General features: G+C 53.1%; 1 protein-coding gene across 1 annotated transcript in view; it reads right to left on the bottom strand.

Moving 5' to 3' along the window:
- Nucleotides 1-5,389: 5,389 nt before the first annotated feature.
- Nucleotides 5,390-20,695, bottom strand: part of LOC311164356 (uncharacterized protein) — a 160,744-nt gene continuing 145,438 nt past the window's right edge. The window contains exon 2 of the mRNA XM_084223781.1: nt 5,390-7,065. Coding sequence (XP_084079907.1) covers nt 6,130-7,065 — 936 coding nt within the window. The 3' untranslated portion in view covers nt 5,390-6,129. The remainder of the gene's footprint in view (nt 7,066-20,695) is intronic.

Here is a 20,695-nt window from a genome sequence, read left to right as displayed (position 1 = left end):
GGATGGGGATATGGGGAATGGTGGGAAAGAGGAAATGGCGGCACAAACAAGAGGGTCCCGTGGCGGCTGTGGGGAACAGGGGATGCGGCGTGCAGATCCAGCGTGGCCCCTGGAGCTCTCGGCGTGCTGGGGGTGCGCCCCTGACCTGCACACTCAGGGGTGTTCCAGTGGATATCAAAGGCTGAGTGTTACTTCATTAACGGCACCGAGAGGGTGAAGTACGTGGAGAGGCACAGCTACAACCGGGAGCAGCTCCTGCACTTCGACTGCGACGAGGGGATCTTAGCGGGGTTCACCCGCTTTGAGGAGAAGGTGCCGGGTACTGGAACAGCCTCCCAGATTTCATGCGGCTAAAAAGGACCGCGGTGCACTGGTACTGCCGGAGCAACTACGAGGTGGCCGCCGTGTTCCTGACGGAGCGCCGAGGTGAGCGCGGGGCAGAGCGTGTCCCTTCGGGCCCTGCCCTGGCAGTGACCCTGGAGCCCCTCAAAACCTCCCTGGGAATCGCCCCAGAGCCCTCAGCGCTCCTTGTGCCCATCCCCGGCACCTCCGTTCTCTCCGGGTCGAGCCCAGTCCATCCCAGTCTCTCCCACTCCATTCCCAGCCCATCCCAGTCTCTCCCACTCCATTCCCAGTCCATCCCACTCTCTCCCACTCCATTCTGAGTCCATCCCAGTCTCTCCCAGTGACTCCCGGAGTCTCCATCTCAGCCCGGCGTGCTGCTTAAACCTCTCAGCCAATCAGAGCTCGTCTTTTTGATGACTCATCAGTTGCCAGGCAGACCCGCAGTGCCGAGTGCCCCGCGCTGGACTCGGCCTCCCAGTGCCGCGCACGTCATTCCCAGTTCCTCCCAGTGCCGCCCCAGTCCCTTCCACTCCTCTTCAGCCCATTCCCAGTCTGTTCCCAGTTCACTGTAGGACCTCCACCCTCTCTCCCCGGGACCACACCCCCCCCCCTCCATCTCTCCCAATCCATCCCAGTCCAATCCCAGTCTCTCCAAGGCAATTCCCAGTCCATTTCCAGTCCGTTCTACTCCATTCCCAGTCGCTCTCAAGTCCATTCCACCTATCCCCTCTCTCTCCCAGTTTCCCCCAGCTGATCCCAGTGTGTCCCCGCTCTCTCCCAGTTCCCCCCACCATGTCAGTCTTACTGGTGCCCTCGAGCTCCTAGCCCAGCCCCGGCCGCCTGCTCTGCTCCGTGATGGATTTCTGCCCTGCCCACATCCAGCTGAGGGGGTTCCAGGGCCAGCAGGAGCTCTCAGACCACGCAGTGGCCACCGACGTGGCCCTTAAAGGGGACTGGACCCACCAGCTCCTGGTGCTGTTGGAAACCACCCCCAGTGCGGGGTCACCTACACCTGCCAGGTGGAGCACGTCAGCCCTGAGCACCCCGTGAGCCAGCACTGGGGTACGGGGGAAGCACTGGGATGTGCTGGGAGCCACTGGGAGGGAGTTGGAGAGAGCCTGGTTGAAACTGGAAGAGGGGCTAGTCAGTCTGGAAGGGCTGGGAAGGGGTTTGGATGATGTTGGGGAGGGTGGGATGTGGTTGGGGAGGTCCTGGTGAGCACTGGGAGGAAGTTTGGAGTGCTGGGTATAACTGGGAGGGATTTGAGTGGGCCTGGAGGGGCTGGAAGGAGATTGGGGATGGCAGGGGTTGAGTTGAGGTTGGTTGTGCTGGGAAGAGACTGGGAGGAGTCTTGGTGAGTCCTGGTGGGGCTGGGAGGGAACTGGGAGAGGGTTTGGGGGTCCTAGGGTGGTGAGGAGAACCTGGAGGGGGGTTGTGGGATCCTCTGAGAGGGATGGGAGAGGCTTTGGTGGGTCCTGGGGAGGCTGGGAAGGAACTGGGGAGAGGTTTCAGGGGGTCCTGGGTGGGCTGGACTTAACAGGGAGGGTGCTTGGAGGGGTTTGGGGTGTCTCTGAGAGGTTTTGGGGGTCCTGACCCCTGCAGACCCCCCAGAGGTGCCGCCGGACGCCGCCCGCAGCAAGATGCTGACGGGAATCGGGGGCTCCGTGTTGGGCTTCGTCTTCCTGGTGCTGGGGCTCGGCTTCTACCTGTGCAAGAAGGTGAGGGGGGGTCCTGAGGGCCATGTCCCCCCTCCCCCCAGGCATGTGTGCTCCCCCCAGGGCCCCCCAGCCCGATGTCACCCCCTTTTCTCTGCCCTCAGAGCTCCTGAGCCGCCGCCGGCCGCAGCCCCTCCCCGTGGCCTTGGGCCCAGCCGGGACCCCCCGCTCCGTCCCCTACTGATTTTGGGGGTTCATGTGTCCCCCCAGCCCCACTGGCACTCACAAGAGAACTTGCTAACACCTTATATGAAGTTCAGAGTTATATACTAGCACAATACAGAGTATGAAAAATATGAAAGCTAAAACGTAAGGCATCATTCTTATGGTCGTGATCACCACATGGCCATGGCTGCATTGTGGTCATGGCTTGGTCACAATCATCTCATGCTCATGGCCATCTCATGGTCACAGTCCTGTCATGGTCACATTCATGGTCATCTGACTGTCATGGTCATCTTATGATCATGGCTGTGTCATGGTCACGCTCATCTCAGGGCCATCTCAGGGCTATGGTCATTTCCTGATGACCATCATCCTGAGCTCATGGTTATCTCACTGGAATGGTCAGCTCACAGTCCCCTCATGATCGTGATCACACATGGCCATGGTGTGTTGTGATCATCTCATGGTCATCTCTTGGTCACAATCATCACATGCTCATGGTCATCTCTTTGTAATGCTCATCCCATGGTCCTGCTCGTGTCATGGTCACGGTCACGGTCATTGCACGGTCACGGTCATTTTATGATCATCTCACGTTCAACTCATCTGCCACAATCTTACCATGGTCATCTCTTGGCTATGGTTGGGTCATGGTTGTGGTTATCTCATGGTCACAGTCATCTCATGGCCATCACCTGGTCATGGCCATTTCCTGCCAGTCATCATCTCATCCTCTCATTCCTCTCATTGTTGTGTGTCGCTATAGAGCCCGACACGGTGCAAGCACCAGGACTCCATCAGAAGGCTGTATGGGCTCATTTATTAAAGCAACATGTTACCTTTATAGTTCTACAGGATATTTACATTTGCTTAACAAACACATACACTGCCCGTTGGTCATGAAAAAGAAAGAAAACTCTCAAAAGGTGAAAAGGAGCCACGCCACTCTGTGAGCCAACCAAAGGCCATTATCTTTTTACTTTCCCTCTTTCTTCATGTTGTCATGGTGATAGCTTTGGTACCTTCCTAAAGGGAGATAAGAGCCTTTGCTTATCTTCAGAAAGTAACCTTATCTTTCCTTATCTTCCAAAGTAACCACCCTGTCCATCCTGGGGCAGGCCCAGACCCTGCTCATCTCCAGCCTCCCCCACCCCTCCAGGCTTCCAGGATCCCTCAGCTCCAGGATTGGCCCCTGCTCCTCTCCCCACTCCGATGCCAATCAGAGCCCCAACACCAATGTCCCCCCAACTGGTACCACCTCCCCAGCTGGTACAGACAGTTTGCCACAGGAACCCTCCACAATTCTCCAAAGGGCCATCTGTGTCTCACCTTTGGAGCCCTGCAAGATCCAAACATCCCCTCCCCTGCAAAAAAACCCTCCCAGAGAACCCCCGAAGGATTTGGGGTGAGCTCCCCCTCCCCACTCACCTGTGAGATCTGGGGGGGTCGATGCTGCCAGGGCCAGGGGAGCTGCGGACTCAGCAGACAAGCAGGAAAACCGAGTGGTTCTGCTGAGGCTCCTCCTCTTCCTCCTCCTGTTCTTCCTCTTCTTTTTCCCATCTTCCACCTCCACTCTCCCTCCTCTTCCTATTGCTCCTCCTCCCTGCCCACCCCAGATCCTCCTTTCACACCCACCTCTCTCCCACAGCTGCAGCGTTTGGGTGGAGGGAACCAGGGAACCTCCCATGAGCCCCCCAGGGATGGGCAGGGGGCTTGGGGACCCACCCAGAGCAGATCCATTCCCCCCCAGAGCCCCAGGGAATCACGCCAGGGATCAACTGATGGGGACACAAAGGGATCCCCACGGAACCACCCTTTTTCAATCCCATCCCCACCTTTCCCTCCCCTCTCCCATCATTCCCCCAACCCAAGGACCCCTCCCAACTCCATGTGGGAATCCCATCCCTCTCCTGCTCTGAATCCTCTTTTCCCCTGCACTCCCACCCCTTTCCCATCCTGCCTTCAGCTCCACCTCTCGTCCCTGTGTTTGGTTTTGGGGGATCCAGGTCGCTCCTGCTCAGTCTGGGGGTCACATCCCCCCTTTCCCTCAATTCCTGCACCTGCTGGCAGCTTTTTCCTGGGAGCAATCCCTGAATTTTGGGACTTTTGGGGTGTAGTTTAAGAGTGTGACAGCTCTCTCTGGCTTTCCCCTCCCTGTTGTGGCCTCTCAGCTGCCCCTGACACCCTGGGGGTGCTGGGGTTTCCCTCCTGGGGACAAGGACGTTCATCCCTTTCCAGGAGCCCAGTGTCTGGCTGGGGCTCCAGGTCAGGGGGTCCTTGAGCAGCTGCCCCAGAACCTCCCCCAGGGTCTCCCAGCGCAGCCGCAGCCGCTCGGCCTGGGCTCCCCAAAGGCCTCAGCAAGCCCCAAGTGCCTCCCAGGAACCCTCAACCCCCTCCAACCCAGCATCCCCCACATCTTCCCCCCATCACACTGGCCATGGCCACGTCCCCACTTGTCACTGCCCATGTCCCACCATGTCCTCACCCATGGCTGTCTCCCCACCACGTTTCCATCCCTGTCATGGTCCCACATATCTCCATCCATGCCTGTGTCCCCCATGTCCCCATCCCTGTTCATATCCATGTGTCCCCTTGTCAGCCTCCATATGTCCTACCATGACCACACCCCTGTCTTAGTTCAATGTCTATTTTTAACTCAATATTGGATGTTTTAAAGGGATAAAGAGAAATGAAAACAAAGTCAAGGCCAAAAGAAAAGGATTTCCTTGTCCATACCACCTGAGGATCCACTGCTTAGGTAGAAGGCAAGAACCTTTTTTGGTGGAGTTTCTATCCCACTGTCTCCAAAATCTTGGTCTTTTCCCCAGCTTTTCACCATTTGGCTGTGGAAGACACCCTTGGGCAATAGGAAATCAAAATCATGGAATCCCTGAAGTTGGAAAAGAACTTGTCCTAGTTCAGGGCAAATCTGGGAGAGAAACCCTCAAAGGGGTTCCTCTGGAAAGCAGATTCAATCAGCCCCTCCCCCAACTGGTTCCAAAAAAATAAAATACCTCCTTGGAGAAAAGTGGAAAAAACTGTTTATTACACAATAAAACCTAATCAATATTAAACTATAAAACCTCTTGCTGCTCTAAAACAGAGACAAACTCATAAAGTCCCTCCGTGGGCTGTAGCTCAGCTCACTGAGTCTCTTATCAGTCCCTCCGGCGCTGGAAATGCCGCGGCCCAGGCCCGGCCCGGTGGGCCACAGGTGTGAGCTGCCGGTGCTCTGCTGGTGCTCAGGCCAGAGCAGGTTCAAACAGGTCCAAAGAAAAGGGGGAAAACCACAGCCCAGGGAACTTCTTTGCCTCAGCTAGCTAAAACTAACTAAAAGCCAAGGAGAGCTCTGTCCCGCTGTCTGTCCATCTGCAGACAACAGAGTGCAGGAGCAGGAATGTGGAGGAGTGAGTGCAGTGTCTGAAAACAAACTGTGCACTGCTTCTCTCCCCCTTCACTCTCAGGACAAGTCCTGAAGATGCAAAACTTATTATTCAGCATAAAGGTTACAGACTGGGGATACAAACATCATACAGTCAACCCAGAGTATACCTCCTAGATGATCCAGTACTCCTTGATGCCACCAGAAGATAGGATTGAATGCAAAAGATTTTATGGGGTTGAAAGTTGACAGATCTGCTCTCCCCAAGGAATTCCCATTGTTGGTCTGCGTCCCAATGGATGCTCCTGCTGCTGGGTTTATCTAGCTGCCCACAGGGAACCAGGAAGATGTGGAGCCTCCAAGCCAGGTGTCTTCCCAGCACAGATCACCAGGACCACGGATCACCAGGGCTCTGCCCAACGGGGTCACTGGGGATCATCCAATGTGGATCCTCTCATGGGGGATGGAGCTGGAGCAGCACACGAAGCTCTTCCAGCACTCAGGGCACTCACAGGGTTTCCCTTAGTGGCACCTCCGTTGGTGTTGGGTCAAGGTTGAGCTCTGTGAGAAGCTCTTCCCACACTCCCCACACTCGTAGGGCCTCTCCCCGGTGTGGATGCGCCGGTGGGTGGTGAGGGTGGAGTTGTACTTGAAGCCTTTCCCGCAGTCGGGGCAGCGGAAGGGCCTCTCCTCTCTGTGAATCCGCTCATGTAGGAGGACACTGGAGCTCCTTGGAAACCTCTTCCCACACTCAGGACACTCGTAGGGCCTCTCCCCTGTGTGGGTGCGCTGGTGTGTTCTCAGGTCCGAGAGCCACCCATAGCTCTTCCCACATTCCCAGCAGGTGTGGGGCCGTTCCCCTGTGTGGATCACCTGGTGCTGAATCAGGGATGATCTTTCTATGAAGCTCTTCCCACATTCCCCACACTTGTAGGGCTTTTCCCCAGAGTGGATCCTCTGGTGTTGCATCAGGTGACCCTTCTGCCTGAAGCTCTTCCCACACTCCCCACATTCAAAGGGCTTTTCCCCAGTGTGGATCCTCTCGTGTTTCCTCAGGCTGGAGCGCTCTCTGAAGCTCTTCCCACACTCCCCACATTCAAAGGGCCGTTCCCCAGTGTGGATCCTCTGGTGCTGCCTCAGGCTGGAGATCCATCTAAAACACTTCCCACACTCCTCACACTCATAGGGCTGTTCCCCAGTGTGGATCACCTGGTGCTGGATCAGGGCTGAGCTCCAACTAAAACCCTTCCCACATTCCCAGCACTTGTGGGGCTTCTCCCTGCCATGAGGCTTCTCCACCAGCTCTGAGTTCCGGCTGGATCTCTGAACACCTTCCTGGCTCAGGGGGCCTCTTTCCTCCTCAGAGCTCCCTGGGCTGGGTTTGCAGCCCCTCCTCGTGCGGGGTCTCCAGGGCTTTTCCTCCTTCTCCATCCAGACACAACCTAGAAATGAAAAATCCTGGTTTGGGGTAAAAAAACAAGATGAGAATGCCATGAGTTGGGAGTTCCTCCATGCCCAAGTTCATCTCATTAAGTCACTGGGCATCTTGTTCTCTAAGAATCTCCAAAACACAAAAATTCAGCACAAAAATACTCCAAAAATCAATCAAAACACAGATCAAAAACACAGATCAAAAACTTCCCAAACATCAAGATTCAGCAAAAACCCCCTCCAAAATATAAAGATTCAGAACCCACAAAAAACCATAGTGCAAAAATTAGCCCAAGAAAGCTCAGAAACACCAAGATTCACCCCTATGAAAACCCTGGATCCCCCCCCTTGGTAACCTGCTGCATGTGGGGGGTGGGAAACGCTCCTGGGGCTGGGGGGGAGGCTGCAGTTACAGGGAGGGGTGGAATCTTGTGGTTCTCCCTGTTTCTGCTTTTCCTTCTCCTCCTGTATCACTACTCTTCCTCACACTCCTCTTCCTCCTGCCATTTCTCCTTCTCCTGCACAATCCCACCTTCTCCTCCCACAGGCAGTGTTTGACCATTTTGTTCCTCAACCCTGCTTCTCCTTCCCTTCTCCTCCTGCCCCCAGGCCCAGCACCCACTGCCGGCTCCCTCTTCCCCCCAAACCCACAGCATCCCACCGCAGGGGCAGGGATGGAGCTGGGCCAGCTCGGGCTGGGGCAGCGCTGGGCTCTCGGCCGCTCCCGCCCGCACTCGCTCCCCACTGCAGCCGCTCCCGCCAGCACAGAGCGGGGGGGCCCGGCCTTGGCGCTGCCCCACTCCCACCTTCCCAAATTCCCCTCGCGGGGGGCGCTGGGCCCAAACGGGGAGCGCAGGTGGGGAACGCTGCGAGCTGCGGCTCTGCCTGGCAACTGGTGAGTCATCATCAGTGCGTGCTCTGATTGGCTGAGATCTGCCTGAGGGCTGGGGCTGCAGCAAGGGGGGACACCCTGCTCCAGGGGGGATGTCCCACAAACGGGGGACCCCATGGAAGGAAAGAGAAGGAAAGTGTCTTTACAAACAGATACTGTGAATCCACTCAGAGATAGGGCCAGGGACATGTACATAAGGAAGTGACAGGAGAAGCCATCAGTTTCAGAAAATGCTTTTAGTTGATGCTGCTCATCATTATTAGTTGTCAATAATTGATGCTGTTATTATTTGATGCTGCTGTTATTAGACTGCTGCTCAGCCAAGATCCTGCTAAAATCATCAACTTCGAGAAGAAATTAACAGACTTAACAGAGACATGGATATTGTTTGCTAAACAAAAATGGGGAGCATATTAGGAGGGGTGTATGTATTACGTGGATTGGGATGTCTGTACCTCTCAAGTACTTGAGCCAATGTGTAAAGGGCAGATATTCAATTATCTCCCTTGCAATTCATGTCTGCAATTCTTTACTCTAGTGCAATTCTCCACCTAGTGCAGGCTGGAGATAAGGGATGCACATTTAAAGCAGCAGGCTCTGGCCAGAATCCTGTCTCCTGTGAAATCTCTCCCACAGGAAGCTGGGCTGGCACTGACCCTGCCTTGGCACTTTGCTGTTCCCAACACCCACCCAGGACATCGGCTCCTGCCTAAGGAGTGCAAAGCAGCCCCACTGGTGGCCAAGTGGCCCATGCCAAGTGTCCCTGAGGCCACAAACAGCCGCCAGCACAGCTCAGCACGGGGGGACCCCTCAGCCTCGGCTCAAGGGCTCTCAAGCCCCGCAGATTTGCACTCCCCGCCGGCAGCAGCAGCAGGGGAGGCCGCCACTCAGCTGCCCTGAAGGCAACGCAGCAGCAGCCAGGGCTCCACAGCGGGCCAAGCCCCTGCGCCTGCCCACACATCCTCTGCTCAAATCCTCTGCCTGGCCACCCTCCTCGGCATCTCCAGCCCCTGGGGCCAAGCCTTGCTGCCACTGCTGCAGCTTCAGCGCTTGCTGGGCCTGCCCTGCCACAGCTGCTGGGGAACACAAGGGCACAATTCCACTCTGGGGCTCACTTACACTCACACACTGGGCTGCCTGCGATTGCACAGCTGCAAAATTCACCATCTAATATTCTTTACAATTTTTTACATTGTATTTCTCTACTCAGGCTTGGTTTGTCTTTGCCTTGGGGAAAGGATTTAGGATGGTTTTTTTCCAAGGGATGTTACACCACTCAAGGGAGATGAGTTTAACATCTCAACAGACTGGGAACAGCCCAAAAGATGCCCACAGAGATAACGACCAGCAACAAAACATCAACCAACAGCAGCAAACAGCAACCAACAGCTACCCCAGACACTGCCCCCGGCAGAGCTGGAGACACCTGGTCTGGAAAAGGCTGAGAAGGAAATCCAGGAGTGTGCACCTAATCAACATCACAGGCAAAGCAATCCGGGTCCCACAGGAAACCAAATACTAACAACTACACAACTTGGAAACAATGAACATTAAACCAGTGGATTTAGATTGGTTCAGACTGTATCAAATTTAGGAAAAATCCAGTAAAACTCACATGTCTCATGGAATGATTTTCTCTCCACCCCCAGGCTATTTGTGAAAGAAATTATTTCTTTGCACATCCTGGCCAAAAGAACACCCTGGCCAGAATAAGGTAAAGCCTTGATTTAATGTTGTTGGAGACTTTTTGCTCTTCCCCCAGGTTTGGTCACAAGATTGCACCATTAGCATGTCTTCCCTAATATTCCTACTTTTATATTGTCAGTTTGCTTTGGGACAGGGGTGTGAGAATCAAGTTTTACTCTTAGGAGAAGTATGAAAAACGTTTATTCCCTTGGGGGGTTGTTTGTGCACGACTGTGTGTGCCTGCTAGCCATGGCAAAATTTTCATCTGGGTTTTTCGATGTTCACCTTCAGGCTGCATTCTGAAAAATCAGAAGAGCTTCAAAGGTGACTTTTAACACATAAAGAGTTAAAAAAAAAAGGAGAAACAAAAAGAAGTGAGGGGAAAGGGTGGGAACCCCTGGGTCACTGGATGCCTGCTCTGCAGGAGAAGCTTCATTCCAGGCAGCCTGGAGAGGAGCTTTAGAAATGCAAATTAACACTGCAGGGCAAAGTGTGGGCAAAGTACCTGGGTCTCTTGCCTGGGGCAGGAATTGGGCTCATTCCCTCTGCCCCTCACCCCAAGCTCTGCCTGCTTGCACTGATGGAATTTGCACAGCTCCAGGCAGAGCCCCTGCTGAGGATATCTGACTCTGCAACAGAAATGGGTTCAGCTGCAAAGGGAAACAGCAAATGGAGAATCTTCTGAAAGGTCACTTTAAAAGTTGGGGGGAATCATCCCTGTGCTCACTGCAAAACCTACTGTCACTCTCTGTGTTATATAGGGGGTATTAGACCACTTTATTTTGGGATTTGGTGGGGGTCTTTTGTGTTTTTTCGTTATTTAGGAAAATCAGTTAGGAATCCAAGAATGCTATGTTTAAATTACAGAAAAGCAATCAATTGATGCAGCCCTGGCTCCTGAGGGAGCGCTAAAAATGGGGAAAAGCTGAAAGGCCACCAGGACAAATCCTACAACACCATGGACCAGCCCCTGGGAACCCTCAGGAACTCATTTCTGGAGCCAAGGAAACCATTTCTCATTCAATGGCATCGTTAGATTACAAGCTCTCCTCCAAATAATAACCAGCCAGACAGCTCCAGCTCCTGACCTTCCTGCTGACCAATCCACTGGAATGAGGAACACAACATTTCACCAGGGGATGGGATCAGATCATCTGTTAGCAGGAAAAGGAGGAGTTGTGGAAAATTAAATTACTCAAGCTACTGTTGGCAAATAGATGACAAAGGAAAAGTGGTGAAGCAGATAACAAAGGAAATAAGAAAGCAGCTCATGTACTGATCCAGATGTGGAAAGGATGGGAATGGGACACGGTTTTGTGGCTCCCTGGCAGACCATGGGTTAAACGAATGCTGTTTCTCCTCTCATGTGCTGTGAAAAATTCGTATTTTATGACTGGCTTTTCGCAAATATCAAAAGGAATATTATATGTGTGGTGTTAGAAGCAATGCTGTATTAATTCTCATAAGTAGTGTGTTAACTATAGTTTTAGGTTATAACAAAATGTTAAAATAGAAACATTGCTATGTAGGATACTTTTTTTAAAGAAAGGACTTGAAGGGAACTAGCACTACTGGACACCTGAAACTTTTAGAGAAAAAGAATTCATTGCCCTCTTATCAGAGGAAATGAGCCCTCTAAGGCTCTGTTAGGATTAGGAGGAAGAAGCTGAGGATGACCAGACCGAATCCTTTGTTTGAATGGAATTTATGCATCATGTATGAAGTGTATGAATATGCAACAGGCTGTTGATTTAAGGGTTAATCCTTTGTTAACCAGTGTCTTTTTTAGGGCTTGTGCTGCCCAGAAAAAGGTACCTGGACATGGCTAACTCTTTGTTTTTATTGTCTCATATTGTCTTAATTCAAACTGTCTAAATTATTATTACTCTAATTGCACTATTATTTTTATAACTATTTTACTACACTTAAACCTTTGAAATTTTAAAAACAAGTGATTGGCGTTTTTCATATGTGCTACAGCAACTCTCATCTTTTTACCATGCTCCACACCTGGAGAGTGCAGCTCATTCAGCAGGTGAGCCAGGGGATGCAGGGGGCAGCCAGGCCTCCTGATCCAGAAACAGCTCCAGAAGGACAGGGAATGGGGGCAATGAGAATAATCCAAAACAAAAAAACACTCAGGAAATGAGATTGACTCAACAGTAATTCATGTTTGTAAAGACAATTGGTGAAAAAACAAGAGGAGGGATTGCTAGGAAAAAAACAAATGAGTCTTCACAAAGAGATGGCGTCAGTCTGCTTGGAGATAGGGTCAGAAAATTGCACAGATTTAAAAGAGTTACTAATTGACACGGACTGCTGCTCAGCCAAGGTCCGGCTAAATTCCTGAACTTTCAGAGTAAAAACAGAGATTTAATTCAGCTATGAATTCAGGGTGTGATACTAAAGGGGGTGCACAGTAAAGGGCACATACAGCAGGCAGATCGGGCAGTCTTGGACCTCTCGAGTACCTCGGCCAGTGCGGTGAGGGGAGGGGGAGAAGCGGCCGGGAAATGAGGATAAAAAGCGAGGCTAAGATTGAAAGAGCGTCTGGGAAATGCCCCACGGCCTCTCCCTCTGCTCAGCAATAAAGTCACTTGCACAGGACTCCTCTGGCTGCCCCGGGCACAGAAACCTCCGGCGACGGGAATTTCCCCGCACAGCCCCGCCACGGGGCAGCCCCCTCTGGCCCAGCCACACGAACCGGGCCGAGCCAGCGCTGCTCCGCCAGCGGCTCCTGCCGAGGCAGCGCCGGCAAGGAGACCGCGGGCAGCCGCTCCCGCAGCGCCCTCAGCCCAGGGCCCACACGGCCCGGACACGGCACAACCGACCCGCCGGAGCCCCCTGCCGCCCCCGAGGCCCGCAGCGAGCCCCGAGCCCCCGCACAACCCAGCGCGGCTCCCACCTGCGCCGCGGCCGCCTCCGAGCTCCGCCACCGCCTCCCCGCGCTCCGCCCGCTGCCGCCGCTCCCGGGCCCGCACACGCGCTCCGCCAATGGCGCCGCTGCGCAGCCACGGCCGCCCTCAGCCCGGCCCCGGGGCCCTGCTCCGCCCCGCTCCCGCCAATCAGCGCGCCACAACCACGACTGACGGCACCAACGCCCAATCGCAGCCGGGCCCGGGCTCTGCACGCGGCACGGCCCCGCCCCGCGCTCTCAGGGCCCCCCGGGCTGCGTGAGGGCAAAGGCGGAGCTGAGGAACAGCCCTGGGCCGGGCCCGGGCCCGAGGGGGATTGGGCTGCAAACACAAACAAACTTCTCCGCAGCTCCCGCCACGGCTTTCCCGGCACTGCCGCTTCGCTGCCTCCGGCTCAGCGGGAAGCCCTGGAGCCTCACTTCTCCTACTCCTAATTAGGAGCACCAGTGCATCGCTTTGATTTCCCCCAAAGATGAAAACTGCCCAAAACCTCTGTGGATGAGTGGGGGAGGGGAGAGATTTCTGACAGAAAACTCCAAAATCGCAGAGCAGGATAATGAGAATTCAATGCAGACCCTTCCATCCAGCGTTCCCCCCGCCTCCCTCCTTCCCGCCGCGCCTCCTCCCCCGGCAGTGCCGCAGACAGGGAATGGGGCCGGGCTCCGTTCATCCCCCGGGGCTTCTCCCTCTGCCCGCGGACAGGAGTCGTTCCCCTGCTGCACCCTGGGCTCTCTCCCACCGGAGACTTCTCCAGGAGCTTCTCCAGCCTGAGTCCACCCCACGGGGCACAGCCCCCCTCCAGCTGCTGCAGCGTGGGTCGCTGTGCCCCGGGGTCAGTCCTTCCAGGACAGGCTGCTCCGGCGGGGCCCCTCTGGCCGCGGGGTCACAGCCTCCTCTCAGGCATCCCCGGGCTCCAGCGCGGCTGCTCCAGGGGCTGCAGGGGCATCTCTGCATCCCCATGGATCTGCAGAGGCATCTCTGCATCCCCATGGATCTGCAGGGGCATCTCTGCATCCCCATGGATCTGCAGGGGCATCTCTGCATCCCCATGGATCTGCAGGGGCATCTCTGCATCCCCATGGATCTGCAGGGGCATCTCTGCATCCCCATGGATCTGCAGGGGCATCTCTGCATCCCCATGGATCTGCAGGGGCATCTCTGCAGCCCCATGGATCTGCAGGGGATCTCTGCAGCCCCATGGATCTGCAGGGGCATCTCTGCAGCCCCATGGATCTGTGCATTCAGCCCTGCTGTCTCTGGAGTCGCCGGGAATAGGCTGAGCTCTGCCTGAAGCTCTTCTCACATTCCCCATACCCTTCCCAGCACAGGGAGGGTTTTACCCCCTCACAGCTCCCCAGGCTGGATTTGCAGCCCCTCCTCGTGTGGGATCTCTGGGGCTTTTCCTCCCCGTTGGATTCCTGCACCACGGAGCCGTTCCAAATGGCCTCTTCCACGAGGTTCTGTGGCAGGGATTTGTTCTCCCTGGTCTCTGTCCTCAGCTCAGTGCCTGGGGGAGGAAGGACAAGGAGAGGAAGAGACAGGGAGAAGGGAAAAGGAAAAGGCAGAAGGACAGGAAGGAAGAAGAAGGGACAAGGGAGGGAGGAGCTGGGAAAGGAACGTGGATGGATGAAGGACAGAACGAGGAGAGGAAGGACAGCGGAGAAGGAGAAGATGGGATTTGCCTCCGTGCCAGAGGGAAGGGGAAGGAGATCCCCCCAGTCCATCCCTGGCAGGATGGCGTTGGTAGTGAGGCTGTCCTGCAGCGATGCTGGGCTGGGAGATGGAGCAGCAGAGAGGGGAAAGGGGCAGTGACTTCCTCCTCAGCTGCCTGGCTGTCCCAGTCTGGAGCGTCCTGGCGCTGCCGAGGCCCTCGGAGCGTCCGGCACTCAGGAGCCCGAAGCTCACGGCTGCTTTATAAAGCTGACACAGCAGGCAGGGTGGGTCTGTGCATGATCTCCAGCAAACTGGGTTTATTGGCACAGGAACAGGGGACACAGCTGAACAGGGTCCAGGGACAAAGCCAGGGGGCAAGCTGAGGGCACAGGGGGTTTTTATATGGGGCAGTGAGGGTGGAGCTGAGGGTCAGGGTCCAATGGATATGGGGGAAAATGGGGCAAAGGAGGGGTTAAGGGTCGGGTCAGCTAATGGGGAAACAGGGGCAGAGGAATGCAGTAAACTAGGGCCAGTGGAGGGACAGAGAGAGGAGAACATTCTAGGGACTAGCCAGAGATGGGTAACAGGGCTAGAGATGGGTAACAGGGCTTGAACTAGGGTAATTACGCCCACGGTCCAATGGGGTAAAACATAACTTTATGTATATCAGTATGTGCCTGCAAAGATCTATGGGAGAAGCAAGCTTCTCACCATAACCTTGAAATCTATTCTTCTTTTTTGGGACCAGTTCTCCACAGCAGGGAGATTGAGACTCCCAGGGGCCTCCACACCAGTGCATCTTGCTTTTCATTGCAGCCTACTCCACCTCCTCCATCCAGACAAAGTTTAGGATTGACAAATCCTGGCTTGGGGGAAGAACAAGGCGTGAGCACCTTGGGTTTGTGAACAAATGGGCCTCACTCTATAGAATTTTTAAAAGTTTAATAAGGAATAATAAGGGACAAAACAATAACAGCGCTGGGTGCTTGGTGATGGCCAGAGGCACACCGGTTAACCACAGTGTTATATTTGCCCAATTATCCCATCAAGGAGAAGCCAAACAAGATTCAACGTAGCAGCAATTTTAATTGGATATCTAAAAAAAATATATTCAATTACACTTGATACATTAACAATAAAATTGGGTTAAAATATGAGGTACTTTGGAATAAGAGATCCTTTGGTTCCAATAACAGCGCATTCCCAAATCTCACTGCGGGTGCGCAGCCTGGAGCTCCGGGACCTTCAGCGCTTGACGCTGCCAAACCAAAATTCCCCTTTGATCTTATCTGTTGAAGCCATCTCCTCCCATTTTCGCTTCATCACACTTCCCCCTCCGCCCTATCACCACCTTCCAGTGTGCATGCTCCACCGCTCATTTAGGCGGTCACAGCCCTCTTTGGGGGTCGCCACTGGATGAAGGCCCTCCTCTTCATCACTGCCCTCCCTTTCACCTTTGGCTGACACATGCACACCAAGCTAGTATAATGTGAGCCAAAACTAGCATAATACCAGTTTCCAAGCATCACAGCAATAAATCTCATGTAATTAACATATCCTTGAAAGCTAACCAGTTTCTCCTTCTCTATTGGTAATTTTAGTATCCTTTATCTCTTGCTTCTTCCTGCCTTGAGCATCTGCAGGAAAAGGGGAGGCTGGAATCCCTCCTCTCTCTTTCTTGGCATTACTTCTTCAACTGCTTTATTATTTCCAAATATTGATTACTGTTTCAGTTCTATCAGCACCAATCACACCTATTTACCACAATCCCCCATTTCTCTTCTTGATCATTGATTCGTGCTTTACTAAAAGGTTGTGCCTCTATATTCTTCATAATGTGGATTCTCTCGCTGTCTCATTTCAACTTTGAATTTTTCTAGCATTTCTCTTGCTGCCTCTAGTTTTTCACAATCTTTTTCAAATTTAGTTAACATTTCCTGGGCCATTTCAATTTCTTTAGGTCCTGCCCCCAGTTTATCGACTCCTTGTTCTTTAACGTGGGTTGATTTAGCTGTTAGTACCATTATAGATCTTGGTTTTCCTTTTACTGCTGATCCTGGCTCTAGAGGCATTGTTGTCATTTGCATCCCTTGAATCACTGAGTGAATTAGCCTAATAAAACACAGCATCATACAAGGCAAAAACAAAAGTCCCAAAACCAAACATAACAACATGAACCCTAACTTTTTCCACCAAACACCTCCAAAGAGGTTATCCCACCCATCTGATTCCAAGATCGAATTCCATTTTTGTACTGGCACATGGGCCACCCTTTTAATTTCTTCCACAAACTCTGTAATAGCTTCCCCATAATCATCAATTTCTACACAGCATTCAGATTCATTGAATATCCCCCAAACTCCTCCCTCTTCTGCTAACAGATAGTCGAGGGCAATTCTGTTCTGGTGCACAAACGCCCGCATTTGTGTCCATTGCTTGGCCAGCAGTTTCAGTGCTCTAGAGGTGTGATTTGGCACCACCTCCAGCACTGCTTGGAGCCTCATCCATCGATTCAGCAGGTAAATCGGGGTCCTGTATCTCCATGATCTGTCCTGAGCCCATGTTGCTGGGTCGGAATATGCTCTAATTCTCTCTGCAGGCCATTCGTCCTCTCCCCATCTCTGATTTCCTCCTGCTGTTGGAAAGTTGAAATTCAAATCTCTTTTGTTCCGCTGCAAAGTTTCATCCAGCAGAGTTCCCAGCACATTGCTCCTAGACCTCACTCTAACAAACAAGGAGGGTTGTATTACTGCCAAGGGACAGGTTCCTCCCCATTTTTGAGGTAACTCCTCTCTTTTCTTGGCATTTCTTCTTTAACTGCTGTATTATTTCCAAATATTGATTATTGTTTCAATTCTATCAGCACGAATCACACCTATTTACTACAACAGCAACTCTTCTTAGCGACTTTTTCCAGTGTGTTGGTCAAATATACATCCATAAAGATTATACATAATGAAAATTTTTTAAACTCATTTACATGATCAAGTTATTTTTTAGGTTGGTTCAACCCCTGTCCCACCCTTTTACAGTATGTGCAGGAACCGTGGATTGCTGTTTTGAGGGTTGTGTGTCACTTCCTCACAAGGGCCCCCTGTTCTGTGCTTTCAGCAGGTGACACTTACTGACAGTGGAAGGGTCAGTGGCAGGGATCCTCATCACATCCCTGCCTTCAATGTTATCTGACCATGCAGACAGTTTTAGCCATTTCCACATGTACTTTAAATCAGTCATTTCATAAATATCACTGAGTCATTCTCATTATTGTCAGTTCATTAGAAAAATGAAAGCATTCGTTATGTCACAATTAGAGACAATTCTGCAAAAGTTAACGTTATAATGCACAACACATGGCATCCACTTTAATGTTTTGCGAAAGCCAAAACTATAATGTTTGTTTTTCACAGTGTCCACAAACTCAAATACCATCCATAAATGATGTCCTGAGGATATGAGCTACACAGGGGCCAGGGCATTGGCCACAAGAAGCTGACAAATTATACTATAGCAAAAGCAGTGAAAAGTGATTACAAACTGTACTTTATCAAAATTGTGATTAAGAATAATTTGCAGAAGTCAATACATAATAGCAGAAGCCAACACTACCTAGTTCTTTATCCCGAAGCCAGGGCAGGTTTTTCCCTTGCATGGAGCACTTGGGCCTTCCCCGGGCCCCTCCTGCCCTCCTGCAGAGCCGCTGGCATTTTCCAGCACACACAGTTTGTCCCCAAGAGCCGGGTGCAGCCCAGAAGGCTCCAAGCGCCTCCTTCCAGGCTGACTCTGCAGGGGCCCAGGCTGCTCTGGGCTCTGCCAGGGCTCTGCTGGGGCTCAGCTCTGGGCCAGGCTGGGCCCGCTCTCCCCTCACATTGCTCCGGGCAGCTGAGCCACAGCGGGAGAAGGAAGGGACACGGCAAGGGAGTTGAGGTTTGAGAGAGTTTTTATTCAAAAAACTGCCATAACCAACAGGCTGTGCGAACTACCATAACAAACAAACTGTGCTAACAACCCTAACTAACTACCATAACTAACTAGAAGTGCTAAATACTCTAACTAAGTAGAATTCCTAACTACCATAAGGAACTCGTTGTCCTAACTACTCTAACAAGAAGCTGTCCCCGAGGGCTTCATCACTTCTGCTGCTCCTTCAGTTGTTTGGCTGCAGAGATCAGAGGGGTCAGGCTGGAGAGAGGCTTGGCTGATGACAAAAATGGGTGCTGCACAAAAGATAAAAAAGAAAGAAATGAACTGTTACTTTCCAGAGTCAAGTTCCTCCCAGGCTCTCTTGCAACAGGACAAAGGGAAATGCTTTGAAACTCAAGAGAGGGAAGCAGGCTCAGAGTAGATCTAAGGAAGAATGTTTTAACCAGGAGAGTGGGGGAACACTGACAGAGGGTGCCCAGAGATGTGGGAGGTGCCTCCTCCCTGCAAACATCCAAGCTCAGGTCAGGCACGGCTCGGAGCCCCCTGAGCTGCTTGAAGATGTCCCTGCTGGCTGTGGGCACCAGGTGCAGCTGACCTGGAAAGGAGCCTGCCAAGGCAGAGCAGGCCAGGATTCTGCTGGCTCTGCGTGTGCAAAGCAGCGAGACTGGAGACTGTCGGAGGGGGCCCCACAAGAAAACCCCTCCCTGGCGCTGCTGCTTCCCCGGCAGCCCTTGGCATTCACCTGCAGCAGCTCCTGGGCAGCCCAGCGCCGCTCCTCGTCCGGCTCCAGGCTGCACTCGAGGAAGTCCCGCAGCAGAGCCGACAGGCGCCTGGGCTCCTGCAGCTGCGGGGTCCCGTTCTGCCGGATCCGAGCGCGAGCCTGCAGGGAAAGCAAACTCAGCGCTCTGCCAGCTTCCTTCACACCCACACGCGCTCACAGCCACCCCGGCTCCCCAGCCCCTGGCACAGGGGCACTTTCCTCCCTGACACAGATGCTGCTCACACCTCATTGTTCTATGTCAGACAAAAAACCCAAACCCTGCGGCTGCCACAGCCACTGCAGCATCCAAATGATCTCGCCTGGAGAGCCACTTTCATTGCCTGACTCTGTCAGTAGGAACCTCCATCACAAATAGCACATTGTGCTTCTCCAAATGTGGACACCAACTTTACAGGCCATTTTCCAGAGTCACTGTGGTCTGACTGTGTTATTTCAGAAGATTCTTACATCAAGTGCATTTCTGCAGTGCCACTGACACTCAAGTAAATGCATTCCTGATGCCCCACCCCAGAAACTGCCAGGCAAGAAACAGGAGCTTGGTGTTGCAGAAAGCTCAGGCTTAGTGACAGAGAAAGTAGCTTGGACTAGGAAAGAAATATGTTAGACTGTGGGGATGTTAAACAATCATCTTCAGGATTTAGACAAGTTTCCCAGTGAGAAGAATCAGAGGGGAAATAATCTCACAACATGTGTAGAAACCCCTTCCGAAAACAAGTTGGATTTGGGGTTTAGAAACCCCTGCCGAAAACTTGTTGGATTTGGGGGTGGGATTTAGGGTGGGTTTGGGGTTTTCTCTCAAGATGACATTACAGCTGATGCACTTGCATCACATTTTCATATCATCCTCACAGCCAGAAGAGCTGCAACAACGTAAAACCCAAAGCAAATTGTTGCTGGAGACTGCAGAATGTTGGTCTGTGTTGAGGCTGGAGTCCTCTGGGAATTCCCTTCCCGTGTGCAGAAACCTCCAGCTGCTGCTCCCAGGGCAGGGTCCCCCTGTGCTCACAGGCCTCTGCAACCCCTGCAGAATTTGCCTCTCACCATGGCCGCCGTTTCCCTGCAGTAAGGAGGTTCTCCCTCCACCATCTCCATGGTCACGATCCCAAAGGACCAGATGTCCACCTTGGTGCCATAAGGGGATCTGGTCACAACTTCTGGGGCCATCCAGTGAGCAGTGCCCACCATGGAGCTGCGCTGGTCCTGCCCAGGGCTGAGCTGAGCGCAGAGGCCAAAATCAGCTGAGGACAGAAACAAACCCTGTCAGAGGCAGAGCAGAGGCACTGCTGGCACCCTGCTCCTCTCCTGAGCTCTCTGCAGGGGCAGCCGCTCTCAGCTGGCAGCAGGGGCCGGGCAGTGCCCCCAGCAGCCCTTGTGGGGCTCTGGCCCTCCCTGGGAAGCAGCCCCACACCCGCAGCCCGGCAGCACCGCGCCTGCCCAGGAACACCCACCCAGCCTGACAGAGCCGGCCATGCCCAGCAGGATGTTGGAGCTCTTCACATCTCTGTGGATCACACGGTTGGAATGGAGGAAATCCAGGCCCTGCAGACACTGAGAGAGAACAAGAAACACCAGGGCTAAAACCAATGGCCGCAATAGATCACACAAGAAAGGACAGCTCAGAATTCTGCCAGCAGCAGCTTTGCTGTCACAGGCCACCAGTGCAGTGCACACAAGCTCCAGGAAAAAGCTTCCAGGCAAAGCTGAGAACAGCAAATCAAATCCAAAAAAGACAAGAGAGTACCACAACAGCAGCAGAGAGAGAACAAGAACAGAGCAGAAGTGCAGTGATGCTGGCAGGCCGTTCACTGC

This window comes from Fringilla coelebs (assembly GCF_963513975.1).
Source record: "Fringilla coelebs genome assembly, chromosome: 31".
Classification (NCBI taxonomy): Eukaryota; Metazoa; Chordata; class Aves; order Passeriformes; family Fringillidae; genus Fringilla; species Fringilla coelebs.
The sequence above is the reverse complement of the archived record's forward strand: the minus strand, read 5'-3'. Positions and strand labels throughout refer to the sequence as shown.